Genomic DNA, 24,868 nt, shown 5'->3' with positions numbered 1-24,868 from the left:
CCTATAGTCTCAGCAATTTCACGCACTTTGACTCGCCAGTCATCCAATACCGTATTATTATTATTATTATTATTATTATTCCTGACACCTCCAAGGAGTCCGAAGACTCATTGCGGGAGGACACCTACAACTGTCTCAACCACTACACCGAACCTCTACTACGAATCATCTCCATCAACGCCATCTACCGCCCATATTGTGCACTTGATCAATGATTTCTGGTGTTGTTACACTTTTTGGACATCCTTCATGTGGGACATCTTCAAGGCTGGTATGGCCACGTTAAACTTGGCAGCCCAATTCTTAATTGTGAAAACGAAGGAGAAGAGTGCCCATAAACTTTTATAAACTTCAAATGAATTTCTTTTGCCGTTAAACCTTTTTTTTCCCAAAGAATTTTTTAATTGCATGATACTCAATTTTATTCATTTCAAGGGATAGACAGACAGACAGCTCTATAAAACAAACTACTTAGTTTGACCTGCAATTTTACATGGATGTTTAAGACTGATGTACCAATTTAGAAAAAAAAAATCTTGCTGATAGTGTTACTATCTATGGTCAAGGCTGAGAACGTTTCAGACCACCCTTGTATAAATAAGAAAGGGGGAAAAATGCAATATTGATTAGCTGAATAGTTGAAAGAATCATACAGCATTCGAATATCATTTATTATAAACATATACAGGTAAATATATTTCAAAAAATAGAATTTTACATGATTGAGTGCATAAGTAAAGATGTCATCACTATCTTTATAATTATGAAGGCATGAGAATGAAGTATGTTATCTCATAAACACTGAACAAAATGCTCTTGACAGATTAGTATTGCACATTCAGTTTGAAAATAATGCATCATATATTTAAATCAGAAGTTTAAAATACAGGATGCATAACCTCAAATATATATATATTTAAAAAAAAAACATCAAAAAAGACTTTCTACATTTTTTGCTTTGCCTTTGATAGATAATCACGACAAATTATCACACGCTGAATCTGAGAGGTGCCCTCATAAATCTGGAAAAATAAATTAACTTGTAAATAATTCATACCCAACAATTTATTCTAAAAATTATACACTTGTCAATATGAAAAAATTCAATTAATGTGAAGTCAGCAATTTTTGATTCTTTTTTGACTCCATATTTTCAATGGAATATAAAAATGGAACCATAAAGAGTAGTGAAGATGTTGTGCCCTTGCAAGAAGACTTGAATAAATTGAGTGATTGGGCAAGCAAATGGGAATACGAGTTCAATGTTGCAAAATGTAAGGTTTTAAAATTTGGAAAACAAAGATGGGATGCAGAATTTATGCTTGGTGAGAATATATTGTTGGAGGTAGAGGAAATAAGAGATCTGGGGGTGATAGTGGATAAGGATCTAAAATTTAGGGGACACATCGCCAAAATTGTGAAGATAACACAAAGACTTCTGGGAATGATACAGAGGACACTGAAGTGTAGAAGTAGGGAGATTCTTGTTCCATTGTATAAGGCTTTGAGTAGGCCACAAATGAACTATTGTGCCCAGATTTGGTCACCAGGTTTTCAGAACGATGAAGAGATGTTGGAAAGGGTCCAAAGGCAACTGACTAAGGTAGTTTCTGACCTCTGGAATGTTGAGTATGAGGAAAGATTGAGAAGATGTAATTTGCAGAGTCTGGTGGAGAGGAGGAAGAGGGGAGATATGATAGAGACCTACAAGTTGGTAAGGGGTTGTTATAAGATCAATGGTGGAGAAGTTCTACAGAGAATAGTGGAAGATCAGGGGAGAACCAGAGGTCATCCCTGGAAACTGTATAAAGAGGGTGTGAGTAGGGGAGTGAGAGGCAGGTTTTTTTCGTGCAGTGTGAATGATTGGAATGCCTTGCCTGAGAGTGTGGTGTCTGCAAGGAGTTTGAATGTGTTTAAGACACATTATGATGAGATGTGTGTGTAATAAAAGGACCTCCCAGATGAGTCTTTGACTCCATGAGGTCTTATTATTATTATTATTATTATTAAACAAGACCTCATGGAGTCAAAGACTCATCTAGGAGGTCCTTTTATCTTACACACACATCTCATCATACCGTGTCTTAAACACATTCAAACTACTTGCAGACACCACGCTCTCAGGCAAGGCATTCCAATCACTCACAACTCTGCACGAAAAAAACCTGCCTCTCACTCCCTTACTCACACCCTCCTTATACAGTTTCCAGGGATGACCTCTGGTTCTCCCCTGATCTCCCACTATTCTCTGTAGAACTTCTCTACCATTGATCCTATAACAACCCCTTACCAACTTGTAGGTCTCTATCATATCTCCCCTCTTCCTTCTCTCCACGAGACTCTGCAAATTACATCTTCTCAATCTTTCCTCATACTCAACATTCCAGAGGTCAGAAACTACCTTAGTCAGTCGCCTTTGGACCCTTTCCAACATCTCTTCATCCTTCTGAAAACCCGGTGACCAAATCTGGGCACAATAGTCCAAGTGTGGCCTAATCAAAGCCTTATACATTGGAACAAGTATCTCCCTACTTCTACATGTCAGTGTCCTCCGCATCATTCCCAGAAGTCTTTGTGCTGTCTTCACAATTTTGGCGATATGTCCCCTAAATTTTAGATCCTTATCCACTATCACCCCCAGATCTCTTATTTCCTCTACTTCCAACAATATATTCTCACCAAGCATAAATTCTGCATCCCATCTTTGTTTTCCAAATTTAAAAACTTTACATTTTGCAACATTGAACTCACATCCCCATTTGCTTGCCCAATCACTCAATTTATTCAAGTCTTCTTGCAAGGCCACAACATCTTCACTACTGTTTATGGTTCGTCCCAACTTTGCATCATCTGCAAACAACTGAATATCTCCATCCAAATCTTCACCAATATCATTAATATATAAGTTAAATAGTAATGGCCCTAAAACAGACCCCTGAGGCACTCCACTAGTGACTTTCCTTTTCCTGGATATTGCACCCCCATACACAACTTGTTGATACCTATCAGATAGCCAGTCTCCAATCCAATGCACTAATCTAATATCCAACCCCATCTGCTCTAGTTTGACTGTCAACTAATCATGAGGTACTCTATCAAAAGCCTTTGCGAAATCCAAGTATATTACTGTGTATCCTTCTCCTCTGTCCAAGGAAGCAGTCACTTTATTGTAATAAGTAAGTAGATTACTAAAACATGACCTCCCTTTAGCAAATCCATGCTGTCCATCAAAGATTATACCATTGTTGTCAACCCAACTCTGGATCCTAGTTCTCACAAGCTTCTCCAACAACTTAACCACAACACCTGACACACAGATAGGCCTATAGTTTGATGCTTGAGTTTGATCACCTCCTTTATGAAGTGGCACAATCTTGCCCTCCTTCCAATCTTTAGGAACTTGACCAAGTGCAAGACTCGTATTAAAAAAATATGTCAAGGCAGGTGTCAACTCTCTGGCACACTCCTTCAGAATATGTGGTGATATATTATCAAGTCCCACAGCCTTATTTACATCTAGTTTACTCAACTCCCCAAACACCTCTTGCTCACTTACAGTCAGTCTCTCCTCCCCATCATCAACTGCTCTTAATCTCTCCATGAAGTCACATTCACAAGATTGAAAGATCTTTATGAATTGCTCATTAAGTATCTCCACAACACATTCTGCAACAGCTGTCTTTATACCATTTCCTCCAATCAATGTCATCCTTCTATAATCATTCTCTTTTGCTGGCTACATATCGAAAGAACTCCCTAGGATTCTTTTTGGCTTCATTAGCTAACTGCTGTTCATACCTCTCTTTAGCTACTCTCACCAACCAAGTCACCCTCCTTGCCTGGTCTTTGTAGACCTCATGAAATTGGTTACTTCCACTTCTCTTATGCTGTCTCCACAATGCCTTTTTTTTCTGTATTGCATGCTTAATCTCTTTATTCATCCATCTCACACCTACCTTATTTAACCTTCTCACCCAAGCTGCATTGATCTCTTTTCCAGCTAACTCCTCATTCCATGCTACATCTGCAAGCTGTCTCCTGAGCTCTTCATAATCACCCCCCTTGTAGTTCCACATATACCCTTTTTTCACAGGGGTCCTTGCACTGCTGGCAACCACCCAGGTAATCACCTCATGGTCACTTTCACCAATTGGTGGATGATTTGACACCTCATTTATAATTACATCCTCCGATGAGATGACCAAATCCAAGACCCTTAATCCTCGTGTGCCCTCTGTTACATACTGCCTGAGGTAGTTATCCCTCAAAAACTCAAGAAACTCATTTTCTTTACTTCCAGTCGCTATCTCTTCAATCCAGTCTATATTGCCATAATTAAAATCACCCATAATGATCACCCTTTTCTTATTTGCTTGGCTTATTTGACTATACATTTCACTATCACCACCATCCACATTACCAGGTCTATAACAACATCCCACCAAGTATTTGATTCTATTCACCTCTATCTCACACCATACTGCCTCAAAACCACTGGCCCTATTTCCCTCTTGCATCTCTACCTTGTATGGACATAACTCTTTCTCTATCATCAATAGCACTCCCCCTCCCTTTTTATCCCTTCTATCCTCACGAAACACATCATACCTTTCCATCTCTATTCCTGTCAGGATGTCGTCCTCATCTAACCATGTCTCACTTATTCCAACAATCTCTGGGTACACAGACACAATTAGTGCAACTATTTCATCTGCCTTGTTTCTTATGCTTCTTGGGAAATAATAATAATAATCATAATAATAGAAAGTCAAATTTTTATTCTAGATAAAAATTGTTCATAAGAGATAAATTTAGTGGACTTAACCCTTAATTTGAACACTATAAAATCAATGTTTATATTAGAAGAGCTAAATACCTTTTAGGAATCAAGTTAAGTAAGAAATAAAAAGAAAATACCTGATAAATCTTGGCATCCCTCATCAATTTTTCTACTGGATATTCAGAATTAAAACCTGCTCCACCAAAAATCTGCAATAAACAATTGTCAATTTTCCTCACACTAACCTTAAAAACAGTAGAGATTATACCATTGTTATTTAATATATTGTTTTTAAAAATGATTTTCCAAAACATTGCTTTAATGAAGCTGTAAATACAATCAACCTCAATTGTAAATGTAATGGAAGTATTTAAAGCAAACATTTCTGATGCAATTATACAAGCCACTCTGGATTCTTATTTTTTATTATTCATGATTAATTTAAACTGATTTCAATAGTATGATTGGTAATCAGTTTACTTCACTGTGCATGATTACCAATAGTAGTCTATTAGAATAAGCCTATTTGGAAATTCCAAACCCAAGTAACCACCAGTAATCTACTTTTCTGTCAATTCAGAATGAGAGCATATGTAATTAGAAGAAACACACGTATAAACCATAGTGAAAATTATTTAATTGTAAATATTTCATCCTAATTAGGATGAAATATTTACAATTAAATAATTTTCACTGTGGTTTATACGTGTGTTTCTTCTAATTATGAACGCACCACAGGTTTCGTTATTTAAAAAAGAGAGCATATATGTTCAATCTTTCTTCAAGGTTTTGTATCCTTTCAAACTGATGTCCTTAATGATAAAGCACTAATCGGAGGGGGAAAATAAAAAAATGAAAGGAAGTAACACACAAATTCACCCAATCAAAAATAGAACCTCGCAGCATCATCAACAGCAAATGAGTGTGTGTGTACAGAAATGATTATGCAATGCTAAATGCAATTAGACTGGTTTCAGATCTGAGCATGTTGGTAATGATATTACACAATGGTAATTGTAAATCCAACAGGATGTTGAAATGCATGCACATGAATGCCAGAAGTATCAGAAATAAGGCAGAGGTATTTTTGGAATTAGTCAGCTCAACTTAGCCAAAAAGTATAGGTATCAGTGAGACCTAGTTGAGAGAAAATGATATAGTTACAGGAATAGAATGTACAGGGTATTGTATTTTCAGGAAGGACAGAGGGAATAAGACAGGATATAGGGTATTGCCGACAATAGCTGAAGAACTACAACCAACAAAATTAAAAATTAAAGAGGATTTTAGGTATGGAGGGAGATAGTTCATTTGAGGCTGTCTGGTATAAGACAGGCCAAGAGGACAAAATATATTGTTGGTTGCTGCTCAAAGACCAGGAAGGGGGGGGGGTCTACAGAAAGATGTAGATGAATGTATCCACAGATTAACACAATGAATGCATGCAGAACATTTATCATGAGAGGCTTCAACTATGGAAACATAGAACAGAGAGAGAGGAAAGGTGACAAGGCAAGATGAAAGTGAAATTTATACAGTTGCAAGCAAATAATTACCTGAAACAACATGATATACAGGGGACAAGGGTTTTGAGAGTGCTGAATCTTCTAATAGCATCAAAAGATATATCATATATCTTTAATAAGAGATCTAATAGAAATAAAAGATCTGAGGGATGATAGTGGATAAGGATCTGAAATTTAGGGGACACACTGCCAAAATTGTGAAGACAACACAAAGTCTTCTGGGAATGATGTGGAGGACACTAATGTAGAAGAAGGGAGATTCTTGTTCCGTTGTACAAGGCTTTGATTAGGCCACGCATGGACTATTATGCCCAGATTTGAGATTTGGTCACCTGGTTTTCAGAAGGATGAAGAGATGTTGGAAAGGGTCCAGAAGTGACTGACTAGGGTAGTTTCTAACCTCTGGAATGCCGAGTATGAGGAAAGATTGAGAAGATGCAACTTGCAGAGTCTGGTGGACAGGAGGAAGACGGGGAGATATGATAGAGACCTAAAAGTTATTAAGGGGTTGTTATAGGATCAATGTTGGAGAGGTTCTACAGAAAATAGTTGGAGATCAGGGGAGAACCAGAGGTCATCCCTGGAAGTTGTATAAAGAGAGTGCGAGTAGGGGAGCGAGAAGAAGGTTTTTTTCATGCAGAGTTGTGGATGATTGGAATGCCTTGTGTGGTGTCTGCAGAGAATTCGAGTGTATTTAAAGCATGTTATGATGACCTGTGTGTATGATAAAAGGACCTGATGAGTCTTTGACTCCATGGGGTCTTGGGCAATAATAATAATAATAATATTGATGGTAGAGTGTCTACCATGGTTATGATATATCTTTTGATGCTATTAGCAGATCCAGCACTCTCAAAACCCCTTGTCCCCTGTATATCATGTTGTTTCAGGTAATTATCTGCTAGCAACCATAACTTTCATCTTGCCTTGTCACCTTTCCTCTGTTTCTGTTCTATGTTCCCATAGTGGAAGCCTCTCATGATAATTGTTCTGCATGCATTCGTTGTGTTAATCTGTCGATACATATCATCTTCCTGTAGAAGATGTAGATGACATTCCTGGGAAGAATGACCATGCAGTCCTTCCCTGGAAAGTTGCTAAACATGTGGAATTCTCTGTCAAGAAAGGGTTTATGTTGAACTATGAAGCTGGTAATCATGAAAGATTCAAGAAACATCTTGAAGCATGAGTTGAGGAGCTACATGGAAAAAATTACAGTGGTGCATAAGAAGTGGTGAGAGATTATTTGAGAGAAGCATCATACTGCATACCCAGAGGCAGGAGGATAAACCAAGTGGGGATTAAATAGGTGAGTAGAAATATAAAGCAAGAGATGAAAAAAAAAAAAAAAAAGAAAACACTGTGGAGAGAATATAAAGAAGACATGATTAGCCTACTCATGAGCAGTACGAAGTGCAAGTGACTAGTATGGTAAAAAATACCAAATAAGATTATGATAGAAAATTGGCTAAGCAGGCCAAAGTAAATTTAAAGTAAGAGCTAAAATGACTGTTTTAAGATTACTTTAATCAGTGCTGATGATAAGAAGGTAACAGAGGCAAAAGAAATTGTTGATTTGCTGAGTGATCATTTTGTAAAGGGGATATCATCCGGGTGTTGAGGCTTAAGTGCTGTGAGGATATCATGTTGAAAGTTTAATGGAATATTTGCAGCACTAGGAAAGGATTAAAACTAATTTTAATGGTTCCAATATTTTGTCTGAATCACTGAGACATCTTCAGGGATTACAAATAACTCTTGTAACACACACTCAAATACAACACAATACTAAGTGAAACACGTGGGCGACTCTAAAGTCTTATCTAGGGGGTGCAACCTCTATGGATGTTTGTAGGTTAGGTGCCTAGGATGTAAGGGATCTCAGATAATTAATGTTTCTCAAATTTTGGGAAGTTTTATGCAACCGTATTTATTTAAATTTGCTTGATTTCTGAGTGCAGATGTGATGATTGCAGATGTACAATTTGTGTAAGAACACAAATCATACATCTGCAATCATGACTATGGTCAATATGGCCTTAAGGACCATGTTTTGGATACACCCCGCAGGATCTCCTAGAGAAATACCATCATGCACCACCATAGTAAATTCAAAAAAGAAAGACTGTTTTTAGAATCTGTGATGGAACACAGAAATCAACTGAATTTAAATAAATACAGCTACATAAAACTTTCCAAAATTTGGGAAACATTAATTATCAGAGATCCCACTTTACATCCTAGGCCACCTAGGTTGCACCCATAGACAGCACAACCTAGATAGGACTTTCGAGTCACCCACATATTGCACTTAGTATTTACTCGAGTATGTCTTACAAGAGTTATTTGTAATCCCTGAAGATGTCTCAGTGACTGAGATGAAATATTGGAAGCATTAAAATTTGTTTTAATCCTTTCCTAGTGATTTAACTATTCCATTAAACCTCCAACATGAGGGTATCATCCAGGCAGAGATTTTGAAGTTGTTGATGTGACAGAGATGCATTTCAAAATTGAGGTAGATGAACATGAGACCCTGCTGGGTATCTACCTGAATACTGAATGAACAAGGATGGGCTGGCAATTTGGGATTTAGCAGACCAAATTGTATTCTTATTGGTTAAACCAAAATACAAAATTGGTTGATGGTACAACATGACAAAATTTCATGCCGGCTGGGGAGTCGCCCAGTTAAACACGGCCCCGTTGTTTTCACCAGGGAACCAGGGTGAACAGCAAAAAAAGTCACCTACTGGAACAAATCTGAAAACACACCCCAACTCAATATCACCAGAGTTAAAGTTCGGTACTATCAACATAAGAAGCCTGAATGGCAAAGAAATGGAACTAGCTGAGGAATTAGATAAGTACCAGATCGACAAAATAGGGGTGACTGAAACAAAAAAAGACAAAAACTGGTGAGATCTTATTATTATTATTATTCAGCCCTCCAAGGAGTCAAAAGACTCATCGAGGGAGGTCCTTTCTAAGACATAAAGTCTGTCAAGACTCATCGAGGGGAGGTCCCCCCCTGAGAAACACAAAGTTTATCATACCACTCCTTAAACCCACTGACCGTTCTCGCTACCACCACTCCATCAGGCAATGCATTCCACGGCTCAACCACCCTCCACAGAAAGAAACCACTCCTTACCCTCTTGCTCACAGTTTCCTTTCGTAACTTCCAGGGATGGCCTCTTGTCATCACTCCTTCCCGCTGATCAACCAAGCGAAAGAACTCCCCAGTGTCAACCCTGTAACCACCTCTCAACAGTTTAAAAGTCTCAATCATATCACCTCTCCTTCTTCTATCCACCAAACTCTGCAGTCCACATTCTCTCAGCCGATCCTCATAACTATCCTTGTACAGTCCTGAAACCATCTTTGTCATGCCTAACTCTACCTCACACCATACGCTCTCAAAATCATTTGTCTCACTTCCTTCCAAATTCTCCACTCTTAGAGGACATAGGTCATCACTTATCATAAGCAGCACCCCACCACCACGCTTTCCCCTCCTATCCTGGCAAAAAATGCTATACCCAGCGACTTCTATTCCTGTTTTTATATCCCCTTCTGTCAACCACGTCTCAGTGATCGCAATAATTTTTGGCCAGGCTGATGCTATCTGCGCCACCAATTCCTCTCCCTTATTCTGGATACTCCTGGCATTAGTATACAGCATATAAATGTCATTGTTTCTATACCCAGCATTATCCCTTCTAGACTCCACTGGGCTCAGTCTTACCTGACATTGTCTCCCTTCTCCCAAGTATCCATTCCCACAAGAGGCCACCCCTGCTATCATCCTCCCTGGGACACACTGACTCGTTCAGAACAGCAATCTCTCCAGATGCCTACGTCCTTCCTCATTCAAATGTAAACGGTCTCTCGCAAACAACTCCTCTCTTTCCTCAAACGCACTCCAAGCATCCACATATACCAGTCCTCTCTTGTCACACATTCTCGCTATTATGCCATTCAATATCACCGCTCTTCTGCTCAGCTCATCATTATCATACCTAGGCAACACACACACTATTTTTCCTCTCTCTGTCTTCTTCCGTACAGTCTCAAGCAAAAATCTCATATCTCTCGCTGCCCGACTTACATTACCACTCAAATCATTCGTTCCTACCATCACAATCATCTCATCCACCCTTTCACTTCTCTTAATTGCCATAGCCACCCTTTCTATTGTTCCTCCTGGCAAACACTCCTCACGCATCCTATCTTGAACACCACGGATCTTTCTGAGCAATAAATACAAAATGTTATATTCAGGCAATGACAATCAAGGAAAAGAAGGAGTAGCCATAGTATTCAACACAAAATATGAGGCTAATCTTCTTGAATGGCAGGCAGTCTCAAGTAGAGTAATGTGGGCAAATATGAGAATGGGGAACTGGACAATTAGACTTATTTGTGCCTATGGTCCCACAGAAGGTTCTACTAAGGTTGAAGTGGAGGAATTTTTTGAGGCTTTCGAAAAAGCAACTGACACAATGAAAAAGATTGTCAGGAATACAAAAATATTTTGGGAAAATTTGGAGAAAAGAGCAAAGCTAATAATAATGGCAAATACCTGTTGGATTTCTGCTCAGGACATGGACTGGTTATTACTAACACCATGTTCCAACATAAAAATGTGTACAAATTCACATGGAGAGAAGAGGCAAGGAATAAGAAAAGTCTCATTGACTATGTTATTGTTGATAGTGATGTTTTCTCCCTGGTGCAGGACACCAGAGTGCACAGAGGATTTGAAATTGGAAGTGATCACTATTTAGTCTTGAGCAGGATAAAATTGAATTTCATATTGAAAAGAATAACATGTAAGAAAGTTTTAAAGCGAATAAAAGTTGAGCAGCTCTCAGATGTGAACTGTAGACTAAAATACACAAAGATTATTGAAGAAAAAATGAAAGAGTTTGAGAACAAGAACCAAACCTTGGAGATTCAGTGGCAAGCCTTGAAGAAAAGAAGAAAGAAAAGGAAAAGAAGAAAGCATATCAAAAGTTCCTGGCAAATAAATCAGCTTGTTCTCTTAGAGAATACAGAGACAAATGTAAGAAAGTAAAACACTGAGTAAAACTAGCTAAACAAAAGTCATGGGAGGATTTTGGCAAGAACATAGAAAATAAATATCAAGAAGGTGGCAAAATATTCTGGAGGTTTTTGAAGATGCTTAGAAATTGAGGAAAGATTGCTGTAAAAGAAATTAGAGATGATAAAGGTGATATGAAAACTGGAGAAAAAGATACCCTTGAAGTATGGAGTAATTACTTCGAAAAATTATTAAATGAAACAAGCAGTGATAGCATAGTGGTAAAAAACACTCAACAGGCATACAGTCAGGAATACATATCCACACTTGAGGTAGAAAAAGCCATCAAAGGCTTGAAATGTGGAAAGGCAGCAAGAGTAGGTGATATTCGACCAAAAATGATAAAGTATGGTGGAATAAAAGTCTTACAGTGGCTGCACTGCATAGTTCAGAATACCTGGACAGAGGGACGAATTCGTGATGACTGGAGTAGAGCTCTCATAGAACCCATATATAAAAATAGAAATAAAACTGAATGTGAGAATTACAGAGGTATTTCCCTACTGAGTGTTCCTGGTAAGATATATGCAAGTATACTTGAGAAACGGTTGAGAAGAATTGTGGAAGAAAAGCTTGGTGAAGAACAAACTGGATTCAGGTCAAATAGAGGCTGTCAGGATCAGATCTTCACTTTACGACAAATAGTGGAGAAATCATGGGAATATAACAAAGATCTGTATTTAAGTTTTGTCGATTTGGAAAAAGCATATGACAAGGTGCCAAGAGAGAAGCTATTCAATACACTACAGTTATATGGTGTCAATGGGGCATTATATCAAGCAATAATTAGTCATTATTTGAGTTGTAAGTCAGCAGTTAGAATTGAAGGAAGTAGAGGAAGATGGTTTAATGTTTAATCTGGTGTGAGACAAGGATGTACATTATCCCCTGTCATTCATTATCTATATGGATCACATTATGAAGGAAAGTGATATTAAACATGATATCAAAATTGGAGATGTTAATGTCAGCTCTTTGGTTTTTGCGGATGATGTTATACTTCTAAATAAATCCGCTACAAGTCTGCAAGATTCTCCGACTAAATTGAATAACTGTTGTAATAGATATGGTATGAAGGTCAGTAATAAAAAAGGCAAAGACAATGAAAATAGGCCGAATCATTGAAAATATCAACTGTGTTGTAAATGGAGGACCTGTGGAACAAGTAAAACATTTCTACGAGAAATCTGTCTACGAGAATAAAACATTTCAGCTACTTAAACACGATTTTTAGTGAAGATGGTAAATAAAATATAGCAATAGACAACAGAATCAACAAAACTGGTATGGTAGGAAGTCAACTGAATAAATTCTTATGGATAAGAGAGAAATTAGTCGGAACACTAAATTAGCTATTATTATTATTATTATTATTATTATTATTGTTCCGGGAAACTCCAAGGAGTCGACAGACTCATCGAGGGAGACCCTAACATCATGTCAAGAACAACTATTCAACATTCACACAGTATCTATCATACCTTGCCTTGAACTCATTCACAGTCGTAGCACCCACAACAGACTCTGGAAGCTTATTCCACTCATTTACCACTCTCCAAGTAAAGAACCTAGCTCTAACACCCTTGTCAACGCTCTTGCCCAGCTTCCATGCATGGCCCCTAGTCCTCCCACCACCAGTCATATTTTCAAAAATATCTTCTGGATCAATCTTATAAAAACCTTTCAGTAATTTGAATGTCTCAATCATATCACCCCTCCTTCGCCTATCGTCCAATTTCTGCAACCCACAAATCTTCAACCTATTCTCATAAGGTTCATTCCACAGACCTGCTATCATCTTGGTCACTCGTCTCTGGACCCTCTCCACTTCCTCCCCATCACAAAGAAACCCTGGTGCCCATAGCTGGGCACAGAAGTCCAGATGGGGTCTTATCAAGGCTCGATACAGAGGAACAACAACTTGTTCGTCTCTGCATGTTAAAGTATTTTTCAGAAGCCAAGTGATTTGGTGAGCTGTTTTAGTTACTTTTGCAATGTGCCCCCTAAACTTCAATTCCCTATCCACGAACACTCCCAAATCCCTGGCCTCATCAATCTCCTGGAGTATGGTTCCACCAATGCGATATACTGCTGCTATTCTTTTCACCCCAAAGTGCATAACCTTACACTTTGCCACATTAAATTGACATCCATTTTTCCTAGCCCAGTCCTCCAAACTATCCAAATCATGCTGTAAAATTTTGACATCCTGTGCACTCACAATTGCTCTACCCAACTTTGCATCATCAGCAAACAAGTGAACACTTCTGCTCAGATCCTTTCCAATATCATTGATGAACAAATTGAAAAGCAGTGGTCCAAGAACAGAGCCCTGTGGCACTCCACTAGTCACAAGACGTCTTTTAGACTCCACTCCTGAATAAACCACTCTTTGATATCTCTCCTTCAACCACCCTCCTATCCATCTCACTAACCCTATATCTATACCCATCTGCTCCAGTTTACTGATTAGGGTTCCATGTGGTATCCTATCAAAGGCCTTGGCAAGGTCCAGCAGTATCACTGTAAACACATTACCCGTATCCAGTTCAGCCGTCACTGTGTTATAAAACGTGAGCAAGTTACTGAGGCATGATCTACCCTTCACAAAACCATGTTGTCCCCCATACAATATCCCATTTTCATCTATCCAATCCTGTATTCTTTTCTTGAATAATTTCTCTAAGACCTTGACAATGATTCCTGATATGCTAATCGGTCGGTAATTTACAACAGCAGTCTTGGAACCACCTTTGTGCAGTGGAACTATTTTCCCCTCTTTCCACCCGCTCGGGACTAACCCAGACCCGAGACTCAAATTAAACAAAATGGTCAAGGGTACTGACAATTCTTTAGCTGCTTCTCGTACAACACGAGCTGGTATACCATCCAATCCCACAGATGTATTGACATTGAGGTTATGCAATAGACTACTCACCTCCACTTCATTAACCACAATTCCCGTATAATCTACTGGTTTATTCGTTTCTGCAATGTCACCACCTGGATGATATACTTTTGCAAAGTGCTCACTCAGTAACTCAACTATCTCAACTGATTCAGTTACCTCCCTACCATCGGCATTCTTTAAAATCAATCTGCCATGTACATTTTTCCTTTTACTTGCTACACATCTAAAAAACTGTTTAGGATTCTCTTTAGCCTGCATGGCCAATGTTCTTTCGTAATCCTTTTTTGCTTTTCTTACCACACTCGTCACCCTTCTGGCCTGCGCTTTATACCATTCATGTGCCTGCCGGTCACCCTTCTCCTTAAATTCCCTCCATAGTTGTTTCTTTTTTTGCAACTCAAGCTTAATGGTGTTATTCATCCATTTAACCCCTACTTGATTTATTATTCGGACTCTAGGTATACAGTCAGCCATTGCTTCATGCAAGCACTTCTTAACTACCTCCCATGCACTATCAACTTCTAGTCCTTGCAGTTGTATATGCCATGGCACTGAACCAATCAAACTCCTAAGCTTGTCATACTTTCCAGCCCGATAATTCCACATGTACCCTGTCTTAATTGAAAATTCTACACCTTTCGCCACCTCCCAAGTTAAGACCCTATGATCACTCTCACCGATTGGTGGCAACGTGGTCATATTTGTTACAGCCAAATCCTCAGATGTAATTACTAGGTCAAGCACTCTCTGACCCCTAGTATTTTCCATTACATGCTGTCGCAGATAGTTATCCCTTAATAACCGCATAAAATCCAGTTCCTTCCTCCCGTGTGTCCTCTCCTCACTCCAATCAATGCGACCATAGTTGAAATCTCCCATAATAATCACCCTCCTTCCACCCATTTCTTCTATTTGCTTGTGCATACTGTCACCACCATCTTTTCCATCACCTGGTCTATAGCAGCACCCAATTGTATATTTAGTTCTGCTAGCCACAATCTCACACCAAATGGCCTCAAATGTGCTCTTTCAAATTAGCTATATACAAGACAGTGTTCAAACAGTTTTAACTTATGGATCTGAGAGCTGGGTCAGAAGTAAAACACTTGACCAAAGACTACAGACTGCAGATATGAGAGTCCTGAGAAAGATTAGAGGCGTGAACAGATGGCATCAAAGGCAATATCATATTAAAAATGAGGATATTAGGAAAGAACTTGACATTGTCAGCATCAAGGAATGTGTTAGCAGAGCTAATCTCAGGTGGTATGGTTACTTAAACAGAATGGGCGAGGAAAGATTAGCAAAACAAGTGTTCTCTGCCAGGTTGGCAGGAAAACAACCCAGAGGACGACCAAGGTTTTGGATGGATTGATACGGTACAAAGTGTCTTAGATTATAAAAATACAAGATCTGATAATGTTGGAGTCTTGACAAGTAACAGACTGATTTGGAGGAAAATTGTAGATAGGAAGTTAGTAATGATGTAAATTTTTTCATGTAGTACTATCATATTCTGTACACCCCTTGAAGGTACATGGCAGGAATTTGATGATGAAATTAGTAAAACAAGTGTTCTCTGACAGGTTGGAAGGAAAAAGACCCAGAGGAAGAACAAGATATAGGTGGATTGATACAGTAAAAAGTGCCTTAGAAGACAGAAATATAAGACCTGATAATATTGGAGTCTTGACAGGTAACAGACTGATTTGGAGGAAAATTGTAGATAGGAAGTTAGTAATGATGTAAATTTTTCTATTTTACTATATTTTAGTAATTTTACTATCACCCCTTGTGGGTATATATCAGGAATTTGATGATGATGATGATGATGAAAAAATCAATATGAATAATGCAGTGGGACTAGATGGCATGTTAGTACATGTCTATATGAATGTTGAAAGAGCACTGGCATTGCTTCTGATGAAGTTGTTCAATCTAAACCTCAGCTCGATCAAGGTTCGAAGGGAGTGGAAGGTGGGTAAGATAGTTCCATTACATAAAGGTGGGTCCAAGACAGAAGTAGCAAACTACAGATCAATTAATATATCAGGTGTGGTTGTTAAAGTATTGGAAAAGTTGGTTAAAGGTAAAAGCTAATGGTGGGTAAATAGGGGTATTATAATCTACAGTCGACAGCATGGATTTGTATAGATAGGTCCTGTCTTAGTAATTAATTCCATTTTATAATAAAGTGACAGCAAAAATGGATAAAGGAAATGGCTACACCATGGTCATACTGGGCTTTGCAGAATATATCACACTGAAAACTACTATAAATGTTGGTGGAAATGGAAATGAATATTAAGCTAGCAGCATGGATGGGGTGATTACCAGAAAGAATCCAGAGAGTAGATATGGTGGAGTGGATCTATGGAAAATGAGAGTGACTAGTGAAGTACTTTAGGGTTCTGTCCTAGAGCCACTACTCTTTAATTTGTATATCAATGATAGAGGGAAAGATTTAAGGGGAAAGGGATATTCAGTTGTTTGCTGATGATGCAAAACTCGGGAGGGCAATAGTTGATAAAAGTAATGTAGATATCCTGCAGGATGATTTAAATAAACTGGCATTGTGAGTGAAGGATAATGATTGTCAATTTAATGTTGCAAAATGTTAGGTTATGCACTTTCGGGTTGAAAAGGTTGCATACTGTGTATTATGCTGATGGTCCTGGATTGCAGGAAATTGCATGTAGGGACTTGAGAATAATGGTGGATAGAGAGTTGAAGTTCAGAGCGCATATTGCAAAAGTTGATAAAATCGCTCAAAGGATTACTTGGATGTTGAAAATCATGCTAACAAGTAAAGACAGGGAAGTTATCATCTCTCTTTATAAGGCTATTATTCGGCCACATCTTGACTACTGTGCACAGATTTGGTCTCCTAAGTTTCTTAGAGATAAGAAGTTGGTAAAGAGGATTCAGAGATGAGTGACCAAGCTGGTGACAGATCTGTGAAATGCTCATTATGAGGATAGGTTAAAGGTGTGTGGGTTGCAAAGTTTAGTTATTAGGCAGAAATTTCAGAGGGGGACATGACAGATATAAGATATTAAAGGGGTTTTATAAAATTGATGAAAAGGAAATATTTAAACATGTGACAAATAGAGAACTAGAGGTCATCCGTGGAAGTTGTGTAAGAGTGGTAAATGAGTGGAATAGAAGTAGATGAACAATACTTACATTGCCAGAATTAATTATGAGTGTTCTGACAGTAAATGAATTCAAGGAGAGCTATGACAGGTTTTGTGTGTATAAATGTTAGTGTGGCTCTCCCACAATGAGTTTCCAGATTCCATGGAGATACTGTATAATAATAAAAATAATAAAAAATAATCATAAAAGATTTGGTGAGTTACACTCTTCCTAAAGCTTAATATAAACATCTGCATTCATTCATTTCAGGATGTATATTTTAATAAATGAAGTTAGCTAAAGTGAATGAGTTGAATTTTTGAGTTTCTGTTTATTCACTATAGCAATTTTAAAACTGTAATGTAAAGTTTTCTTTGGTTTAGTCATTTTAGTAGTTCATAAGAGCTGATAATAAGTGAGATGACATCTCTCCCACCAGTTGGAGAGAGTGACCATGTGATTTTTAACTTGGTAGATGAATTCACATGCAGGAGTATCAAAGAAAAGGGAACGTATGTGGAATTATAAGGCAGGTGATTATAATAGAATTAGGTAATAACTAGGGGAAGTTCCATGGAGGGAAGAATTGGAAGGTCAGGATATCATTAGTGCTTGGAAAATTGTGAAGGAATATTTGTTAGCAGCAATAGTAAGCTGTACTCCACGAGTGAAGAAGCGGACACAATTTGGTGTAAAGTGGATGAAAAACAATATTGAAAGAAAACTGCAGTTGATAAAGAGATTATGGAAGAGATATAAGGAGAGGGGTGGAGGGCAGATACACGAAGAATATAAGAGGCAGGCCAGGAGAGTGACTAGTATGGTGGGGAAGGCAAAACTGGAATATGAGAAGAGATTGGCACTAAGATCCAAAGAAAATCCTAGAGAATTTTTTTAGCTATGTGGTAAGTAGGAGGCGAAATGATTGTGGAAGAATGACATTGTGGGATAAAAATGGGAACAGAGTGACTGATACAAAGGATATAGTGGAGTTGTTCAATGAGCACTTTATTGGAGTATTTCATCCTGAAGAAGAAGGTTTTAATACTACAGGGATAAAGCAGGTTCAGGATTTAGAGGTGCAAGAGGAGAGTGTGTTCCAAATACTGAGTACTCTGGATATGACTGCAGCTGTCGGACTGGATGGTATTTCACCATGGAATTTGAGAGAATGTGTTAAAGAACTGACAGCTCTGTTGACCTGGCTCTTCAATAAAAGTCTGGCTGTTGGAAAGGTACCCAAGGAATTGAAGGAAAGAAAGATAGAGCCGCTGCACAAGAGAGGTAGCAGACTGTAAGTGTCTAATTATAGGCCAGCCTGTGTGTCATTAGTAGTTGTTAAGCTCTTGGAGAATTAGTGAGAGACTATATACAGCATTGGGCAGATGAGGGTAATGTTATCTGAGAGAATCAACATGGATTTGTTAAGGTGCGCTCTTGCTTTAGTAATGTAATAAATTTAGTTTAATCCTTTATCCAAGTGTAAGCAAACAAAGTTTATGCCTGAAGTATCTTCAGGACTGAGGCAACTTGTGGTAAAGTTTAACCAAGCTCTCATGACTCCTTGTCTCAGTATCTATCTCCCATAATGCAAAGCACATATCCTTGTGGACATCTATAATGCTATGCATTAAGGGAAGGCCACTATACAGGCAGGTTTCGACCTTCATTGAGGTCTCGTCAGTGGGAGCCATACCCAGAAGTGGTGATACTAATACTAAGGCAGAAGCAATGGAGAAGTCATATTTACCAATACAAGCTGCCGAAAGGTGTACCACCTTATTATTAAATTACTCTGGATTTAGAGAAAGATGTTGGAAGGTTTTTTTTTTTTTTGCTTTAGTAATATGATTGCTTTTTATAATAAAGTGACAAGATCAGTTGATCAGGGAAAGGCATATACTGCCATTTTTTTGGATTTTGCAAAGATGTTTGACATGATAAGCTGATATTTAAGTTGCAGCACATGGGTTTATATGTTGGGTTAGTCAAACGGATTCAGGATTGGCTATCTGATAGGTACCAGAGAGTTGTGTATGGTGGGACAATATCAAGGAAGCAGAAGGTTACAAGTGGGGTTCCACAGAGCTCAGTACAGGGATCTGTGTTATTTAACCTTTATATCAATGACATTGTCAATTGATTGCAAGGGGATATTCAGTTGTTTGCAGATGATGTGAGCTGGGAAAGATTATTCATATCCTCTTGCAGCCCTGCAAGAGGATATGAATAAACTAGACAGATGGGCAAATGAATGGGGATTCGGTTAATGCGGCAAAATGTAAAGTCTTGAAGTTTGGGATGCATCGATGGGAGGATGCATACTCGATTGGAGGAGCTATACTGGAGGAAGTAGGGGTGACAAGATATTTGGGGTGATGATTGACAGAAAAATGAAATTCAGGGAGCATATTGCAAAGGTGGTGAAGGTAACCCAGAGGATTTTTGCAATACTGAGAAGGACGGTGACCTGCAGAGATAAAAGAATTATCATTCTGTTGTATAAGACCCTGATCAAACCACACTGACACTATTGTTCTCAAATTTGGTCCCCAGGATTTGAAGGGGATAAATTAAGTATGGAAAGGGTACAGAAGCAGATAACAAAGATGGTTTCAGGACTGTACAATATCAGTTATGAGGATTGACTGAGGGAATGTGGACCGCAAAGTATGGTGATTAGAAGAAGGAGAGGTGATATGATTGAGACTTTTAAACTGTTGAGAAGTGGTTACAGAGTTGACACTGCAGAGTGTCAACACTTGGTTGAACAGCAGGAAGGAGTGATGACAAAGGGCCATCCCTGGAAGTTACAAAAAGAAACTGTGAACAAGAGGGCGAAGAGTGGTTTCTTTGCATGGAGGGTGGTTGAACTGCGGAATGCATTGCCTGATAGAGTGGTGAGAGTGAGAACAGCCAATGAGTTTAAGGAGTGGTGTGATAGACTTTGGGTTTCCTAGGAGGGACCTCCCAAGATGACTCTTGATAGACTTGTGTTTCCTAGGAAGGACCTCCCGCGATGAGTCTTTTGACTACATGGAGGCCTAAATAATATATTTTTTTTTTTATTGCCAAGTTTATTTATCCTCGTAACATGTATATTTACAAATATAACAAGTGTCACTATTATATTTTCTGTTCACTATAAATATTCAGTCCATAAGGTAAAGTAAATAATGTTACATAAATATTAATAATAATGTTTTACATTTTTACATAGATATTTACAATGATAATTTTATATCAATACATAATTTTTTTGCATTTTATCTATAATTTTTTAACATTTTATTATGTCTCAGATAAATTGAATATAACAATATTAATAATTTTTGGCAATAATAATTTTGTTAATTTTGTTAATAATTTTTTTTTTTAATATCAGTATCTTCATTATTGTTATACACATTACTGACTGTTTTGTTACATAATCTGCAGTATTTGATTATGAGGATTACATGTAGATAAATGAGGTAAATAATATAATAATAATAATTAATTTTGAGGCAGGTAATATCTCTTGGCAACATCAGCTTCATCCATCCTGTAAATGAAATAAACCCAATTTATGATGTAAGAGGAATGAATATCCCAAGATTATGTGATATGAATAGAAGCTAATTCTATCTTATGCAATGTACTGCATACTTTCCTTACAGAAACTTTAATGACAGGAATATTATGATCATTAACTGTAGGACAAGCTCTGGATGCAATATTAAGATATTTACTATATGCAATATACATTCTCATTTCCAGTACAAATGGAGTCAGTGACCATCAGTGCTGCTGCCACCCGGGGCGGTCCCTGAGTTTGCCGGCCCTCTCAATACACACCAAAATTACCACAAAAAGTCAAAACGATGCACAGCAAAATAAATTAAAACACTATGTTTATTTTTGAAGTAAAACTTTAATTTCAACAATCTAAAATGTTATTTTTCTCTCTTTTCTGTTAGTAAAATCGTCGATGACATTGGTAAAGTCTATTTCATAGTAATGTAGGTAATTCTAAGTCAATTTTATTTAGAAAAACTCCTCTCACAACTAGCAGCACTTACAGCAATTGAGGAAAATTTGCGGTAATAATACAATATTTGGAACTGAGTTCATGAGACTGTATTTTAGAATTAACTGCAAAAGTTCAAAAAGGTTCAAAGTGCCGTCCAGGGCAGACCGCCCCCTCTACCACCCCCCTAGCTACGCCACTGGTGACAATGCCACCCTGCCTTATTCCATTAAAATAACAAACCAATATGTTACTTACCTGCACAGCATCAGCAGCACATTTATTAGCCACATCAGATGCTAAAGCTTTGGCTATAGAGGCATAATAGGTGTTTCTTCGTCCCTCATCAATTTCCCAAGCAGCTCGCATCCATGCTAAACGAGATGATTCAATACCTATGGCCATATCTGCCAACATGAACTGAATAGCTTGGTGCTGTAAACAATGTGTATTCACTCATTATAAAGCATCTTGTATTTTTTTAAAGTAAATTTTAAAAATATATATTTCATAATACTTAAATAAAAAAAAGGTGCTGCTGTTAAACATTAAAATACTGAAAAAAATAATAATACCAATCCACAATAGTATTTACTTCTATGGATTCGAATTCACTTTTGAAAATTAAAATTACTGATAGAAATTAGTTTAAACATGTAAAGCACTATATTAGTAAAATAATTTAACTCAGATTTTGTGTAGATATCAACAAATACTCTGCATTTAATGAAGAAAACAAATTTGCCATTACCTAAATAAGCCTATTATTATTATTATGGTGTTAAAGACTCATCTAGGAAGTCGTTATGGACTTCGGACTTCAGTGGGGAAAAAATAATTTTATAGAGTGAACCTCGTGCAGTTGGGCTAAAAAAATTGTCAAGCAAGGCTAAGGAATGAAGACATTAAACAAACAATATGTAAGCCACGTTTCTAAAAAAACTTAATGAAAGTCTATCACAGATTGGCTGAGATAGACGAAGTGTCAAAACTTGGATAGGCATAGGGATTGTTAAGTTAAAATTCTAAGTATTCTGTGGGACAGCACAGAATTAACAAAGCAAGCTCTTAAACTTTAGATGATTCCAGTGAATGATCTATAAGTGTACTGAATCAAATAATTTATGCAAACCCTAAGATAGATTTCTCAAAGAAGAGCAGAATATTTGGTTTGAGAAAGATATCTGGAAGTTAGGTTTGGCTGGCAAAATTTTAGTCTTCATGAATATGAATCTTCTTTATCATAAGAGTATGGAGATACTGGTAATTGTTCTCATGCAACTACTGTTTCGTTTCAAGCTTTCTGACTATATTTCTCAATCGCCACAGGAATTATATTGTATTCTTAAATAAAGTATTGCTCATTATGCAAAATTTTGAAGTTGATATATTTGAAAATGAAATTAGATCAGTATACAGTGCTAAATAAAATCACTTTAATAAAACTGAATACATTAAGCTTCATAAAATAGTGGTAAACCACAAATACTATTCTCTCAAAATCCACAGAAAAGGTCATCAGAAGCAAAATTTCTTCACCATCAGGAAACCTACAAACTAATTAGTCACCAAAATTTTGCAATTCTTGATCCACAGTTGATCTATAGCCACTCACTTGTAGACTCAAGCCAGAAAAATTTATAGAAACTGACATGCTTGTTCATGATATTTCTAAATCATTTGACTGGATCTGGTACCAAGGCCTGCTCAACAAACCACCACTCTATTGTCTACCTTCTACTTTTTTGCAAATGGGCTGTCAGCTTTCTCTCTGGTTGCTTTCAAATCCCTGTCTATAGATTTGATATTTTCTTGGATTTCTCCATTAGAAGCCCAAGATCTACCATAACCAATGCAAAAGATCTAGCCACTTCAATTTACTCTCAATAATATTACTATTACTATTATTACGGGCAACTCCAGGGAGTCATTAGACTCATCGAGGGAGGCCCCAAATCATATTCATCGCAACTATTCAACATTCATACAGTATCTATCATACCTCGCCTTAAACTCATTCACTGTCACAGCATCCACCACAGACTCAGGGAGCGCATTCCACTCATTCACTACTCTAAAAGTAAAGAACCCAGCTCTAACACCTTTACTAACCACACTTTTGCCCAGTTTCCATGGATGTCCCCTAGTCCTCCCACAACCAGCCCTGTTCTCAAAAATATCTTCTGAATTAATTTTATAGAAACCCTTCAGTAATTTGAATGTCTCAATCATATCACCCCTCCTCTGCTTATCAACCAATTTTTGCAACCCACAAATCCTCAACCTGTTCTCATATGGTTCATTCCACAGACCTGCTATCATCTTGGTCACTCGTCTCTGGATCCTCTCCACCTCCTCCCCATCAAGAAGAAACCTAGGTGACCAAATCTGAGCACAGTCGGCGAGATGGGGTCTTATCAAGGCTCGATACAGAGGAACAATAACCTACTTGTCTCTGCTTCAATGTATTCTTCAGCAACCAAGTGATTTGATGAGCTGATTTGCCCACTTTTGCAATGTGTCCCCTAAATTTCAATTCCTTATCCACCAACACTCCCAAATCTCGTGCCTCATCAATTTCCTGGAGCACGGTTCCACCAATGCAGTAAACTGCCACCAATCTTTTCACCCCAAAATGCATAACCTTACATTTTGCCACATTAAACTGACATCCATTCTCCTTAGCCCAGACCTCCAATCTATCCAAATCATCCTGCAAAATTTTGACGTCATCTGCATTCACTATTGCCCTACCCAATTTCGCATCATCCGCAAACAAATGAACTGTTCCTCTCAGATCCTTTCCTATATCATTTATAAACAAATTAAACAGCAGTGGTCCAAGAACAGATCCTTGTGGCACACCACTAGTCACAGGCCGTCTTGTGGACTCTACTCCTAAGTAAACCACTCTCTGATATCTCTCCGTCAACCACCCTCCTATCCATCTCACCAACCCTATGTCCATTCCCATATGCTGCAATTTACTGATTAGAATTCCATGTGGTATCCTGTCAAAGGCCTTAGCAAGGTCCAGTAGAATCCCTGTAAACCCATTACCCTTATCCAGTTCGGCCGTCACTGTGTTATAATACGTGAGCAAGTTACTGAGGCATGACCTACCCTTCACAAAACCATGCTGTCCCTGATACAGTATCCCATTTTCTTCTATCCAATCTTGTATTTTCCTCTTGACTATTTTCTCTAAGACCTTGATAATGATTCCTGTTATGCTGATTGGCCAGTAATTTTCAACAGCAGCCTTGGAACCACCTTTGTGCAGTGGAACTATTTTCCCCTCTTTCCACCCCCTTGGGACTGACCCAGTCCTGAGGCTCAAATTAAACAAAATGGTCAAGGGCACTGACAATTCTTTGGCCGCTTCACGTACGACATG

At 37.9% G+C, this 24,868-nt stretch overlaps 1 protein-coding gene across 1 annotated transcript in view; it reads right to left on the bottom strand.

The window, feature by feature from the left end:
- Window positions 1–870: 870 nt before the first annotated feature.
- The window catches only part of LOC150098324 (medium-chain specific acyl-CoA dehydrogenase, mitochondrial-like), a 254,840-nt gene continuing 230,842 nt past the window's right edge, over window positions 871–24,868 (bottom strand). Inside the window, exons 13-15 of the mRNA XM_090405151.1 lie at window positions 21,730–21,906; window positions 4,918–4,989; window positions 871–1,022 (exon numbers count right to left, since the gene is read on the bottom strand). Of these exons, the coding sequence (XP_090261277.1) occupies window positions 945–1,022; window positions 4,918–4,989; window positions 21,730–21,906 (327 nt within the window). The 3' untranslated portion in view covers window positions 871–944. The remainder of the gene's footprint in view (window positions 1,023–4,917; window positions 4,990–21,729; window positions 21,907–24,868) is intronic.

The sequence above is a fragment of the Typopeltis vanoorti genome, chromosome 15, assembly GCF_054136105.1.
Source record: "Typopeltis vanoorti isolate ZY-2024b chromosome 15, IOZ_Tvanoo_1.0, whole genome shotgun sequence".
NCBI classification, from domain to species: Eukaryota; Metazoa; Arthropoda; class Arachnida; order Uropygi; family Thelyphonidae; genus Typopeltis; species Typopeltis vanoorti.
The sequence above is the reverse complement of the archived record's forward strand: the minus strand, read 5'-3'. Positions and strand labels throughout refer to the sequence as shown.